Source organism: Gossypium hirsutum, chromosome D06, assembly GCF_007990345.1.
Source record: "Gossypium hirsutum isolate 1008001.06 chromosome D06, Gossypium_hirsutum_v2.1, whole genome shotgun sequence".
Lineage (NCBI taxonomy): Eukaryota > Viridiplantae > Streptophyta > Magnoliopsida > Malvales > Malvaceae > Gossypium > Gossypium hirsutum.
This window is the reverse complement of record NC_053442.1, coordinates 17,036,605-17,051,380: the sequence shown is the minus strand read 5'-3', so window position 1 is coordinate 17,051,380 and position 14,776 is coordinate 17,036,605. Positions and strand designations below refer to the sequence as shown.

At 34.3% G+C, this 14,776-nt stretch overlaps 2 protein-coding genes across 2 annotated transcripts; both read right to left on the bottom strand.

Annotated features, from left to right (window-relative positions):
* Nucleotides 1-7,890: 7,890 nt before the first annotated feature.
* On the bottom strand, nucleotides 7,891-9,065 carry LOC107900274 (uncharacterized). Its single transcript, XM_041095558.1, has 7 exons — nucleotides 9,040-9,065; nucleotides 8,935-8,953; nucleotides 8,763-8,846; nucleotides 8,622-8,683; nucleotides 8,383-8,479; nucleotides 8,208-8,252; nucleotides 7,891-8,119 (listed from the first exon to the last, which is right to left on the bottom strand). Exons 1-7 carry the CDS (start codon nucleotides 9,063-9,065, stop codon nucleotides 8,096-8,098), a joined length of 357 nt encoding a protein of 118 aa, XP_040951492.1. The 3' UTR covers nucleotides 7,891-8,095.
* LOC107899928 (agamous-like MADS-box protein AGL65) lies at nucleotides 9,048-9,456 on the bottom strand. Its single transcript, XM_016825664.2, has one exon. It carries the CDS (start codon nucleotides 9,448-9,450, stop codon nucleotides 9,259-9,261), a length of 192 nt encoding a protein of 63 aa, XP_016681153.1. The 5' UTR covers nucleotides 9,451-9,456; the 3' UTR covers nucleotides 9,048-9,258.
* Nucleotides 9,457-14,776: the final 5,320 nt, after the last annotated feature.

Here is a 14,776-nt window from a genome sequence, read left to right as displayed (position 1 = left end):
AAGCAAAGATTGAATAGAACTATACTTCACAATTAGAGAGAACACATCTATGAAGTCCACTCCTAAAATTTGACTGTAACCTTTTGCAACAAGCCTTGCTTTATATATGGGTTTTTCAACTCCTGGAGTCCCTTTTTTCTTTTCAAAGACCCATTTACAACGAACAACCTTTTTACCTTTAGGAAGTTTTACAAGATCCCATGTTTTGTTTTTGTGGAGTGATTCCATCTCCTCTTGCATAGTAAACATCCACTTTTCTGAGTCTTCACAGCTAACCGCATCAGAATAATGAGATGGCTCTTGGTTTACATCTATATCTTCAGCCACATTTAAAGTATAAGTAACTAGATCAACCTCGACATACTTCTTTGGAGGTTTAATTTCTCTTCTAGTTCTGTTTTTGGCGATAGAGTATTATGGTGAAGAAGTAACTCTATTCTGAATTTTTGTACTGGCTTGAGGAGTCAACTCTGTTGTAGATTCTCGATTAATTTGATGCTCTACATGCTTTTGATTTTCTTTATTGGAAGAGTCTTTAAGAGAAAAGTTAGGTAGCATAGCAGTTTCATCAAAACAACATATCTGCTAATCACAACTTTTCTATTTTCAGGACATCATAACTTATACCCTTTTACACCAGCTTTATAACCAAGAAAAACACATTTAGTGGATCTTGATTCCAATTTTCCATTATCAACATAAGCATACGCAGGACACCCAAAGATCTTTAAATCAGAATAGTCAGCAGGATTACTAGACCATACTTCTTGTGGAGTCTTTTTCTCAATGGAAACGAATGGTGATCGGTTGATCAACAAACATGCAGTAGAGGTTGCTTCAGCCCAAAATGATTTTGGTAAGTTGACATTTGACAACATAAATCGAACCTTCTCCATGATCGTTCTATTTATTCGTTCTGTAACACCGTTTTACTATGGAGTATGATGAATTGTCAAGTGTCTCACGATCCCTTCTAACTTGCACAATTTATTAAACTCATCAGAATAGAACTATAAGCCATTGTCTATGCAGAGGTATTTTATTTGTTTTCCTGTCTGTTTTTCAATCATAGTTGTCCAAGACTTAAATGCAGAAAACACATCGCTCTTTTGTTTCGGTAAGAATGCCCACACTTTTTTTTGGAAAATTCATTAATAAAAGTTAGCATATAATTAGCTCCACCTCTCGAAGGCACTCTGGATGGCCTCTACAAATCAGAATGAATATACTCTAACATTCCCTTCGTGTTATGGATTCCTCTGGTGAATTGAACTCTCTTTTTCTTCCCAAAAACGCAGTGCTCACAGAACTTTAGTTTGCAAATTCCTTGCATATCAAGAAGTTCTCTTTTGCTCAATTCTGCCATGTCATTCTCACTCATATGCCCTAGGTGCATATGCCAAAGTTTAGTAATATCATCATTTGACAAGGAAGAGGATGCGAAAGCTGTATCACCAGTAGTAGTAGAACCCTGAAAAACATATAACTTGACAGTCTTTCTCTGCCTTTTCATCACAGTAAGGGAACCTTTGGAAATCTTCAAAACCCCAGATTCAGCTGTGTATTATACCCTTTTGAATTAAGAGTACTTAACGAAATTAAATTTCTTTTCAATTCTGGAACATGTCGTATGTCACTAAGTGTTTTGACAACTCCATCAAACATCTTAACTTTAATTGTTCCAACACCTGCAATTCTACATGAAGCATTATTTCCCATCAAAACAACACCTTTAGACACTGTTTCGTAAGTTGTAAACCAATCCCAATTGGAACTCATGTGGAAGGTGCAGCCCGAATCAAGGATCCACTCCTCGCTCACTTTAGAATTGTTGACAGAAGTGACTAGAAGTTCACCATCGTTGTAGTCTTCTACAACATCAGCTTTACCAGAATTTTCTAGTTTTTTTCCATTTTGATTTGCAGCCTCCCTTTTGATCTTGTTCTGTAGCTTATAGCACTCAGATTTAATGTGCCCTTTCTTCTTGCAGAAGTTACAAGTTTTACCTCTGTTTGAAGACTTCAATCCACCCTTAGATTTACCACGAGGATTCCGTTCCTGTGTCCTTCTATGATCATCATCAACATTCTGATCTTGTCTCCCACGAACAATGAGACCTTCTCCCTGAGAGCCGGTTTTAACCACAAGATGCTTCATCTTATCATACGAGGTTAAAGAATCATAAACCTTATCAACTGTGAGAGGCTCGCAGCTATATAAAATCGTATCTCTAAAGGTTAAATAATACAGGGGCAACAAACAAACTAGAATCAACCCTAGATCTTCCTTATCATACTGAACCTCCATGGCCTCTAAGTTTGAGAGACTTTCTTTAAAATCTATTAAGTGTTCGTGCACAAACGCACCTTTCTCTAAACGATGAGCATAAAGATGCTGTTTCATATGCAGCTTGCTAGTTAGAGTTTTCGACATACATATTTGTTCCAACCTCTTCCATAATCCAGCGACGTATTCTCCTTCATCACATCCTGTAAAGTTTCATTAGAAAAATGCAGATGTAACTGTGTTAACGCCTTTCGATCCTTGCGCTTCTTCTCTTCCTGTGTCAATGTTGAAGGCATCTTATCTACCCCTAGCAGGGCTTCCTCTAACTTCATCTATGCAACAACTGCTTGTATCTTTATCTGCCACAATGCGAATCTGGTGTTGTGATCCAACAGTGAAATTTCATATTTCAAAGAAGCCATTACCATGATTGAGATGAACAACCCAGAAGCTCTGATACCAATTTGTAAAAAAATAGAATGTCGGTAATGACTTTATATCACAAAGAAAAGAGAAATAAAAATAAAGAACACACAAATTTTTACGTCGAAACCCTTTTGGGAAAAAACCATGGGCAGAAGGGAAGAAAATTCACTATGTCGAATTCGAATGATTATAAGAAGAGTAGACTATGTCTATTTATAGGCTTGTAAAACCATATTCTAATAGGAGTGTAGTAAGATTAAAACACCTTATTCTAATCAATATCAAATAGATGGAGTTTAATAAAGTTTAAAAAACCTTATTCTAAAATAAAATAAAAGAAGTATGATTCTATATGGATTTTACTTTTATTTTATTTTACCACTGTATTTTATTTAAATAAGGATTTTTTGGTCACTTAATTCTAACAATAGGAAATTATCGCCTCTGCCTTTGTCTACACTAGCATCAACAAGTTCAACTTTCTGCTTATCTTTCTCCTTATTTTCGGCATCCCTTTTGATTTTTTTAAAGTTTCCAACATTCTGTCTTAACATGCCCACCTTTTTACAATAATCACAATATTTTTCACAATTTTTGGATTTGGACCTTGCTTTAGACCTGTTTTGATTTGTCTTTCTGGTTTGTTGTCTGCCTCTTGCAACTAGAATAGAGACTTCCCTGTCTAATTTTTTGTTTGGGCCTAACTCGTTTTTGAATTTATCCTTATTCAAAAGATTTCCCTTCACATCCTCGAACGAGAGATGACCTCTCTCATAAATTTGAGTTTCCCTAAAAGTTTTATTTAAAGAGAGAAAGAAGCATAAAAAAACATAGCTTGGTCTTCGTCACTAATCTTTACTTCGAGACTCTTCAAGTCATTAAGAAGGGTAACAAAATTTCTAGTATGAGTCATGATGGACTCACCTTTGGCCATTATGAACGTGTAAAGACGTTATTTTAATATTAACCTGTTGGCCAGATATTTCGTCATATATAAGGCTTCTAGTTTCTTCCATAACGTAGACGATGTTTTCTCCTTGAAAACCTCTTGTAATACATTATTAGTGAGGCATAATTGAATAGTGGATAGAGCCTTTTCATCGAGCTCTTCCCATTCTAATTGATCTATAACTGCAGGATTCTTCCTTGTAATGACCTTTTTCAGACCATTCTGAACCAATATTGTCGTCATCCAAACATGCCACAAACTGGAATTTGAAATTCCGTTGATGTAACACCCCTTACCCAAGACCATTTCCGGAGTTGAGCATAAGGCGATACTTGACTTAACTGAAAAGTTCGGGGCATAAAATTTTACTTTTGAAATTAATTTCACTATTCACAACAAAGCTGTCCACCCGCGTAAACTCGAGCTATGAAACTCGAAATTTAGATCCGTAAATTTTCCCTGAAACTAGGCTCATATACCATTTTACCATAAATTTTTAATAATTTTTGGTTTAGCCAATTAGTACAGTTTATCAGTTAAAGTCTCCCCTATTTCACTGATCGATTGTCCTAACCTCTCATCACTAAAATTTAATCATCTCATTGTACAGACTTCATATGGTGTTCTCACTTGTTTCTACAGGAAATAGACTCAATAAAGAATCTAGAAATATAAATTAATACTCATAAATATTTTTGTACAATTTTTAATGATTTTCCAAAGTCAGAATAGGGGATTCCAAAAACCACTTTGAACTTGTCTAACTAAAATGAAAATATCTCAGAATACATAATTCATTTGTCTACACTTTTATTTTTCTATGAAAATAGACTCAATAAGATTTAGTTCTATATCTCATCCACCCTCTAATTCTTTTTCTACTATCCTTGGTGATTTTTCAAAATCACGTCACTACTGCTGTCTCAAAACTGATTCACTACGAATTTTTACTTTTTCATGATTTCTATGCATAATTTATCACCTGGACATTTATAACAACAAACACCTTCATACTTAGCCATTTTAATAACTATTCATCATCAAATATTTACATACCATCTTTTGGTCATAATTTAAGAATATATAATCGAAATGACTACGTCCCTAAACATGCCATAGCTCAAAACATTTATCGTCTTAAAATACCAAGTTGTGGTTGTTGATGGTGTGAACGCTCTCCGACGTGTTCAAGATCCCGACTATGCTTGATAATACTATATGAAAGAAAAAGAAATAAAAGAAGTAAGCATAAAGCTTAGTAAGTTTACAAGTAAATAAATAACAACATTTAACACAAATAATGATATGCAAGTATCATGTTTAAATTTCCTCTTTACTTACTCACATTTACTTGTTTATTTACTTACCTATTTAGATAGCTTAAGATTACAAGTTACTCTTCTCTTGCTGAAATATTGGTTTTCACTGATATCATAACATATTCTTAACTCTTATAAGTCACCTGAAGTTGCTAATTATACTTTTACTTGAACTTCCATAGAACATAATCTGTTTTCTAGCCCGTTGAGCCACATTGGAATAATAAGGATACTTGGGTCTCTTTTCTGATAATAACATGCGAAAGTCATGTCCCAGACATGGTCTTACATGAGATGTTTCTTGTACTGCCAATGCCATATCCCAAATATGGTCTTACATGGGAGTTCTCATATCGGTGCCCGTGCCATGTCCCAGACATGGTCTTACGGGGGACCTCTCATCTCGGTGCCAATGCCATGTCCCAGACATGGTCTTACATGGGACCTCTCATAACCTCAATGATGCCAATGCTATGTCCCAGACATGGTCTTACATGGGATCTCTTTACCCAAATGTCATGACATTTGTATCCAATACACTCCTAATGTTTCAATGGGGCTTTTATCATTAATTCTCTGTCATCTCATACTTAAGTCAACATTAAATAATTTAAGAGATAAATACATAATTTTTGGAAAATAGCAACATTAATAATAATTATTAAAATCTTACATTTATTTACTGTAAACTTACCTTGGTACAAAAATGTGATCAAATCTAACACTTTAGTCCTCAATCTTTTTCTTTCCCCGGTCTAGCTCCGAATTTCGTTCTTCTTGATCTATAATAGAAATTTTAGCTTATTTAATACTCACATTCATCAAAACAATCCTTGACTCAATTTTTGAAAAATTACAATTTTGCCCCTAAACTTTTGCATATTTACACTTTTGCCCCAAAGCTCGGATATTAAACTTCATCTCTTATTCTTATGTTTTATAACATGCTGAACATTTTTCCCTTCTATGACAACATCAAATTCTTACCCTAACACTTATGAACATTAGGTATTTTTGCCGATTTTGTCAATATACTCGTTTTCACTTAAAATCGACTAGCAAAAGTTGTTTAACATAATTCCTAGCTTCATATTATACCATAAAACATCAAAATAAAAATATTTAAACTATTGGTATTTTTCCAAATATGAACCCTAGGTTAAATTATTGCTAAAATAAGCTAAATTAAGCTACCGGAATTCGAAAAACGTAAAGAACATTAAAAACGAGGCTTGGAATCACTTATTATGAGCTTGAGAAAGTGAAGAAACCCTAGCTATGGCTTCCTTCAAGTTTTAGCAGCAAGCAAGGATGATGAACACAATTTTTACATATTTTTCCCTTTTAATTCAATTTATTTACTAAATGACTAAAATGCCCTTACTAAAAAAATCCTATTTCACTTATCTCATGTCCATTTTTGTCCATCACTAACTAATGGTATAATTACCATATAATGACCCCTAATTTATAGTTCCATAACAATTAAATACCTTTAAGATATAAAACTCAACTTTTACACTTTTTACAATTTAATCCTTTTGACTAAATTGAGTGCCCAAACATCAAAAATTTTGAACGAAATTTTCACAAAATCTTTCCATGAAATTTTAGGCCATAAAAATATAGTAAAAATAAAATTTTCCTCATCGGATTTATGGTCCCGAAACCACTGTTCTGACTAGGCCCTAAATCGGGATGTTACAGTTGAACTTCTCAATATCAAACCTTGACACTTCTATCTCTGAACGGGTTGATTACAGAAATAGAACTAGCTTAGATACCAATTTATAAGGGATAAACCCGGCTAAGTAACAAAGTGATTAAAATAAGAATAAAAAAGTCCGAACACGCAAATTTTACATGTAAAAACTTCTGAAGAGAGGATAAAAAACCACGGGCCAAAGGAGATTTCACTATAATAAAGGTAAGAAAAAATATGGAGAGAATTAAAAGAAAAACCCGATGCCCCACAAGAAAAACCTTTCAAAAAAAAGAACAAAATTCTCTCAATCTAAATAATTTTTTGTTAGAGTAACTTAGGCCTATTCATATGTAGAAATTTGTAGCATATATGACTACAACAACTCTAGGTTAATTAGAGCTTAAGTGGGAAACTAAAAATAGAGCTTAATTAAGAGAATAACAAGCCAAAAAAAATTTGATCAAAATAAAAGGTTGAATTTTAAGAATTGTTAATGCTGTTAAAATTCTTTGTCAAATTTAGGATTGTTACAATATCATTTTTTTGTCAAATGGCTACCAAATGAGGATTAAAAAAAGAAGAATGTTAGAGGAGTGAATTGAACAGAATAACTTTAAAGGTATTAACAATTGGACCTAAGTTGTTAAATTGAAAAAGTAAAGGGACTGAATTCTTGAAAATGAAAGTACAAAGAATAAATTTTAAATATACAAATAGTACATAATTTGGAGCATATTGTAACATTTAAATTTTAACTCCATAATTTAAGCAAAAATAGTTAAATAAACTCAAAGCATGGGACATAAACCATACTAGTAAAATTTAAACCTATACCTCTAACATCATCTGCTTCTTTATCATGATTTTATGAAACCAACTTTAGTAGATTGAAGTCAATAAGGCCTTGGCTTAGTTGACAAAAGTGGAGGCCTTGGTTCTTAAATACCTAAGTTTGAGATCCACAATGCACAATTGAAATGTGTAGGTCTCTAAGTTAGATGCAATGTTAAAATATATTACACTTTCAAAAAAAGAACTCATATTCCTATCCTAAATATGACATTGTTGAGAAGGATTGCCATCAACATTGAAAAAGTTATTTACATTCTGTAAAAGATTTATTGGTTCCACCAGAAAGATAAAAGAACTTGGACATAATGTTAAAATTTTCATTCATTGTATATAAGAAAAAAACTCATTTATTTCTGACCATAATAACAAAGCGAAAGGAGCCTATTAAATAAAAGATGAGATAGGAAATTCAAAAGCCCCTTCAAAGGCATATTCCCCAAGAACAGGTTTAGGTGATACATATTTGCTAAAGAAAATAACTTTCTTTAGAGTTCATTTATCATCATTTTAAAACATTGCATTAATAAAAAATCATAAGTTTTGTAAGGAAATCATAGTTTAAATTTCCAAGTTCTCAGTCCCCTGCATAATAAAGAAAACCCTGTATGTTAGATTTTATACATATAGTTGAAAAATGGGTAAATTATTTCATGCTTATTTAAAGACCAACCTCTAAATATCTTTCTTTGCTTTGCTGTTCCATTGCTAATTGATTCTACGCAAAAAAAAAGAAACAATCTGTTTACTTTCATGCTTAATACATTAATGCATTAAACCTTTTTTTCGGACCCAAAATTTTAAACTTTATTATCATAATATATATAAATTAAAAAGAAAGAAGGTACCTTCCTATTTCGGAGTCCATTAAGAGATGCAATGAGATGATCCTCCATAAACTTTATTTGGTTTAGGTCCTCAACATTTTCTGGGTATTTCCAATCCCTATCATTGGAATATCACAAAATCATTATTAGAATATTTGATCATCTATTATACCACCATTCATTTGGTGATATGTGCTTAATATCGACAAGTGACATTTGTGTACATAATTAAAATCTTTAAATACTAGAATATTTCAAACCTCAGTATCTTGCTCTTCTTAGTAAGTTTGTCCTTCAGCTCTTGCAATTGATCTTCATATAACTAGAGAAAAAAAAGATTTAAAAACTAATAAAAAATATAATTTTTTTTGTTATGTTCTCAACTTTAGGAACCCATTTACCTTGAGGGTATCAACATTATTGTTACGGGGCAGGCTTAATGGATCAAACTTTGACTCCCAATTTACATAAAATTTCTTCAACATCTTCATTAAAAAAATTAATTTTAATTGTTAAAGAAATGAAATTGTAAAATAAAAAATCCCTAAATCATGACTAGGTACCGAGACGTACCTCCAATGTATAGGCCCTCCTGGCGGAAAAAAAAAAGAAAAAGAATTTTTAGCTATTGAACTCTTTTTTAGAAAAGGAAAAAACTATGTTATTAACATTATTTACCTTTCCTCGCGCTCTACAAATGGCATATTCGAGACTTTCTGAAGAATGCAATATAAGCCACTGTTTTGACCAATTTTTTCAAAAAATAAAATTTAAATTTTTCTTTAAAAAATTTAAATCGAACATAAATAAGAAAAAAGAAACTAGAGTTTTAATTGTAAAATAAAATAAAAATACTAATAGTGATAAGAAAAAATAAAAAAAAAGGAATGAACTAATTTACTTGGGGTTTTGACCAACAAAAAGGGTTGGTTTACCGGAGGGTGAAGAGAGTAAAAGAACAATTTCAACATCACACAATATCGAGAGCTCTTTTGCTTTCTTAAGAATCCCTTTTTTTCGCTTTGAATATTTTGCTTGTCTTGCTTTCATGTCTTCCAATCTTTGAATTTTTAATTTTCTTCTCCCCATTTTTGTTTTCTCCGTGTTTCTTTAACTTCTTTTATGGATTTTAGAGTAAAAAATAATGGTGTTTATAAATGTAAATAAGAATTGTAACCATTTATGATAAGAATTTATGGTGATTTAAACTAATTAAATGTCACAAGATTTTCACATTTTTCGAGCGTTTTTGTTGAATCATGAACCTAGGTATTCCCAAAAGTAAAGAAAAGAATTCAGTGTTTTTTTCTTTTCTTGCCTTATGTTCTTTGTTGTATTGTACTTTCCATTTAGAGAAGATTAAAATTGTAGATGCCATATGGGGATGGGACCATATAGAGTGCTTTTGTTTTTCGTTAAATCATGTTATTAGTTTACGTATTATGCATAAAATGTGAATTTAGTCCTTTTTTATTTTAATTTGGTCATTTTTACATCATATTTTATATTATAAAAAATAATATAATATAAAATCACCGGTGATTAAAATGTATATTATAAACAAGGTTAAATCATCGGTTTCAAATTTTAATGCCATTGCAAACTTAGAAGGCATAAATTAGCAGTTCCTCGCATGATAATAGACCTGATCATGGGTTAGACCATCAGTCCAGGTCTGAAGGCCTACCCGAAAAGTGAGAGGGTTTGGGCAAAATATAGGCCCCAAAAATGGGCATGGAAAAAAAAGGGTTCGTTGTAACGCCCCAAAATTTCGAATTTCGTTATTGTGAAAATATGACACAAATATTTGTCACTTTTAGTGGTTATATGTTCTAGGAGTGTTTGGGAGGTCCCAAGTTCGAGCCTTCGCTTGGGAAAATTTTGGTATTTTGAATGAATTAGGCCTTACTTTTGTTCAATAGGCTTTTATTTGATTGTTGGGTAAATTACATCAGAATGAGCCTACTGGTTTGGTGGTTAAATGGTGTGTTATTATAGTGGAGGTCTTGTGCTCGAATCCTTATGCAGGAAATGGTATTATTTCTCTGCGATTTGGGAGTAGGGGGTGGCTCAAACTCGGGAATTTAGTGTTCTCGTCTTAACAATAGTTAAACAGAGGGTTAGTGTTCGTGGCAAGTTGGGTTTCTGTTCATTCTTGGTTGTCAATTCGCTTGTAAAACCATTAAATTGATGTTGAGTATCTTGATTATAGGCTTTGGAGTGCTTGGGGACTGTTTTAACATCAAACAAAACTAGGTGTGTACCCGAAACGCAAAAAAAAGGGATTCGACAAAAAGCTGAAATTACTTGCTGTTTGGAGAGCAGCAGTAGGCTAATTTTGAAAATTCACTATAAATTGTGGAAATTGAATTAGAGGATGAAAAAAACATGGAATTAAATCTTATTGAGTCAAGTTTCTCATAGAAGAAACGGCGTAAGTAATGGAATTTTAAATAATGAGGTATAATAAGCTTTGTGAGACATGGTCAGAATGAATTCGGGTTCCCCTGTTTTGACTTTGGAAAATCATAAAAAATTGGATTAAAATAATTAGGGGTTAAAATTTACATTTTTAAATTATTAATGGGTTATTTTCAACAGAAACAAATGGAAACATCATCCAGATATTATACTAAGAGATAATTAATTTTTAGCAAAGAAGGGACGAAGTTGTCAGACAACAGAATAGGGGTAGGTTTGATGATTTTACTGTACTTATTGGCTGAACCAAAAATTCTAAAAGTTTTATGGTAGAAAGGTATTTGAGTCTAGTTTCAAATACATTAAGAGAATCTTAATTAAGAATTCTGTAGCTAAAGATATAAATAATTTAGTAACAGTGACTCAAGTAGACAACTTTGAAGGAACATATAAGTAAATAGTGAAAACATATATGAATAATTAACTAGCACGGGTTACATTAAAAATGGATTACGTGGCCAAGGCCAATTTGGGTCGAGTGCACCATATGGGCGTGTGAGCCCATTTTTCTAAAAAGTTCAGTAAGGTTGCACGGGTCGTCCAAGTCGACTGTAGACCTATTATACGGTCGGTAAGCTTTACTTAGACCCCTATATGTGTGATTTGTCTGTCTGATTTCTATACCACACATGAATTATGGTATCTAAATGTATGTACTATTAATTGCATAATGGCATGACATATTTTGCATGTTGCATTGCATCGGGGTGGGTTGATGATATTTGGAGGAAGTGTCTGAAAGGCTGTTAAGCCTGTTATCTGGCAGCTCAGCTGCAACCTTTTGATTATGTGCCGCATTTCGGTACATTATGGTATGTAGGGATGGGTGGGTTGATTTAATCCCCATATGGTGTGTAGGGTTGGACGGAGATGGTGTGTAAAGGCTGGTGGGTAGGATTTTGATTTACTGTATCTGTATTTTGCAACTGGTATGGATCAAGGCCCTAATGTATTTCTGAGACTGTATCTTAATGGGCTAAGGCTAAAACTGATTCTGTGATGGGCACAAGTCAAAGACTGTATCTAACTAAATTCTGTTGATCATATATCTGTAGGGATTACACACTTAGTTTGTGAAAACGCACCCTTTCTCTATTTAATTTGTACAGGTAATCCCCAAACTTGACGGGTCGATACAACAGAAGACTCGATGTTGGCCATAAATAAATTTTAGACTGTTTTCTATTAATGCCTAGAATTTATTACTTATTTGGGGTTTTTGATGTATCTTCTCGACTATGGACTGGTTGGCTTTATATTTGGGACTTTATACTATTTTTTATGATTTTTTTAAAAACTACAACTCCACAAAACACGATTTGTTTTCTAAAAACCAAGGTTTTTCATAAATAGAAATGAATTTTCCCTAAATTAATTGGTTACAAAAGCTTTCACTAAGTGACAAGTTTTAAAGCAAATCAACTAGTTTTTTTTTAATTAAATAAAAGCTAACTTACTGTAACGATCTTTAAACTCGACAATCTTGTCTTCAAACCCCTTTCCATGGGCATCGTTAGATTTGGCCATAATGTCTAGGCTCGATTTCGGGTGTCACATTTAGTGGTATCAGAGCCAGGTTGGAAAACTCGGCTGTGGATTATGAGTTTGATAAAAATTGGGCTTTCAAAAAAAATGATTGATTTCCAAAAGATTTCAAATGTTTTTACTGAATAAGTGGTACACCGAGTCTCTGGCGCCGATCCGGTTAGTATTCTGAACGATGATTTGTTTTAAACTCAAACTGTTGTGGATAGTATATTCCGAAACTACTATAGGTAGTAAACTGTACTAAAAACACTTTAGTTTGTGTATATTAAAAATTATAGAGAAACTAGAAACTGTAGTGAGTCTGCGATTTACGAAAATGAACTTTGATAACCGATACTATTTTACATAAAACATTTGTTAATCAATACTGGAACTGTAACTGATTCATAAAACTTATAATACCAGATAAATTCGATTAGATATGAGCACAAAAGGTATCTGCACACGGGGTACTAGAGGCCGAGGTAGAGGCCGTAGAAGGGCTAGAGCTGAATCATCTTTGTTAAGAAGCATGCCGAATCTAAATACGAGCGAGACGCCGATTTCACTTGCTACAGAGACAGGGTCTCATGATCGCATGGCCGGGGACGACGCCTTGTCCCAGCCTATACTGAGGATATTAGAAAGGGTCGTTGGGACCAACATTGGATCTGGGGGTCGAGGGTCGGTTACGGAACTACTCCAGTCCATTAGGCTGAGCTATTCAGGGGTGTCACTAGAGTCACCCCTAACGTGGCCGAGTACTGGATGGTGGCCACGGAAAGAATCATGGACGATCTGGACTTTACCCTTAAACAGAAATTGAAAGTGATTGTTTCCTTACTTTGCAGTGAAGCATACCAATGGTGCCTGACCGTTAAGGAGGGCACTCAGCTCGAACGACTGACTTGAGATTTCTATAAGTCGTCTTTTCAAGGTAAATATGTAGGGGCAATCTGTTAGAGTTAGCAAACTATACAGGGATGTTCCTTTAGAGGTTCAAGGGACAGTATTTCTGGCTGATTTGATGGAGCTTCTGTTTGGGGAGTTTGATATGATATTGGGGATGGACTGGTTGGTCAAGCATCATGCCATTTTGGACTGTGCGACTAAGAAGGTTGTATTGAGAACTGAAAAAGGTAATGAAGTAGTTGTGATTGGGGAACGTCGGAATTACTTGGCTAACGTTATCTCTGCACTGGTAGCTGAGAAACTGGTTCACAAGGGATGTGAGACATATTTGGCCTACGTATGTGTTTCCACTTCTGGAGACTCTACTGTTAAGGACATCAGAACTGTGAGAGATTTTTTGGACGTCTTTCCTGAGGAGCTACCGGGTTTACCTTCGAATTGGGAAGTGGAGTTTTGGATTAAGCTTTTCTCTGGTACAGCTCTGGTGTCTATCGCTCCCTATTGAATGGCACCGAAGGAGCTTACGGAGCTCAAGGCTCAAATTCAGGAGTTATTGGATCATGGGTTCATCCGCCCTAGTGTGTCCCCATGGGGAGCACCGGTATTGTTTGTTAAGAAAAAGGATGGATCCATGAGGATGTGTATCGACTACTGACAACTAAATAAGTTGACTATTAAGAACAAGTATCCACTTCCGAGGATTGATGATTTGTTTGACCAGTTTCGAGGGACGTTTCTATTCTTCAAAATTGACTTACATTCTGGGTACCATTAGTTGAGGGTTAAGGAGGCTGATGTGTATAAGACGGCATTTAGGACTCGTTATTGTCACTATGAGTTCCTAGTGATGCCATTTGGACTTACTAATGCACCGGCAACTTTCATAGGTCTGATAAACCGAGTGTTTCAGCCCTACCTGGATCGGTTTGTAGTGGTGTTCATCGATGACATATTGGTTTATTCGTGGACTAAGGATGAGAATGATGAGCTCCTTAGGATTGTTCTTCAGATTTTGAGGGAAAAATAGCTCGATGCTAAGTTTAGCAAGTGCCAGTTCTGGTTACGTGAAGTAACATTTTTGTGTTATGTGGTGTCTGCTGAGGGGATTGGAGTCGATCCTTGAAAAATTGAGGCTGTATTAGACTGGAAGTAGCCTAAGAATATGTCTTAGATCTACAGCTTTTTAGGGCTAGCAGGTTATTACCGACGGTTTGTGGAAGGATTTTCATTGATCGCAGCACCCTTAACTAAGCTATTACGTAAAGGTGTACCGTTTGACTAGACTAATGCATAGCAAGAGAGATTTGAGAAGCTTAAGACTGTACTGACTCAGGCTCCTGTTTTGGTACAGCTTGAACCTGGAAAGGAGTTCATAGTTTATAGTGATGCATCATATGTCGGTTTGGGATGTGTGTTGATGCTGGATGGTAAGGTGGTTACATATACATCTTGTCAGCCTAAGACACATGAGGTAAACTATCTGAAGCACGATTTG

What these genes read in the sequence shown, in the direction of transcription:
- LOC107900274 (XM_041095558.1), bottom strand. Translation starts at nt 9,065, where the DNA reads ATGCCATTTGTAGAGCGCGAGGAAAG. An exon ending in AAGAAGAGCAAGATACTGAG is followed by an intron (nt 8,480 to 8,621) that starts GTTTGAAATATT and finishes TTCCAATGATAG; the next exon opens with GGATTGGAAATACCCAGAAA. An exon ending in ATGGACTCCGAAATAGGAAG is followed by an intron (nt 8,253 to 8,382) that starts GTACCTTCTTTC and finishes TTTTTTGCGTAG; the next exon opens with AATCAATTAGCAATGGAACA.
- LOC107899928 (XM_016825664.2), bottom strand. Translation starts at nt 9,450, where the DNA reads ATGGGGAGAAGAAAATTAAAAATTCAAAGATTGGAAGACATGAAAGCA.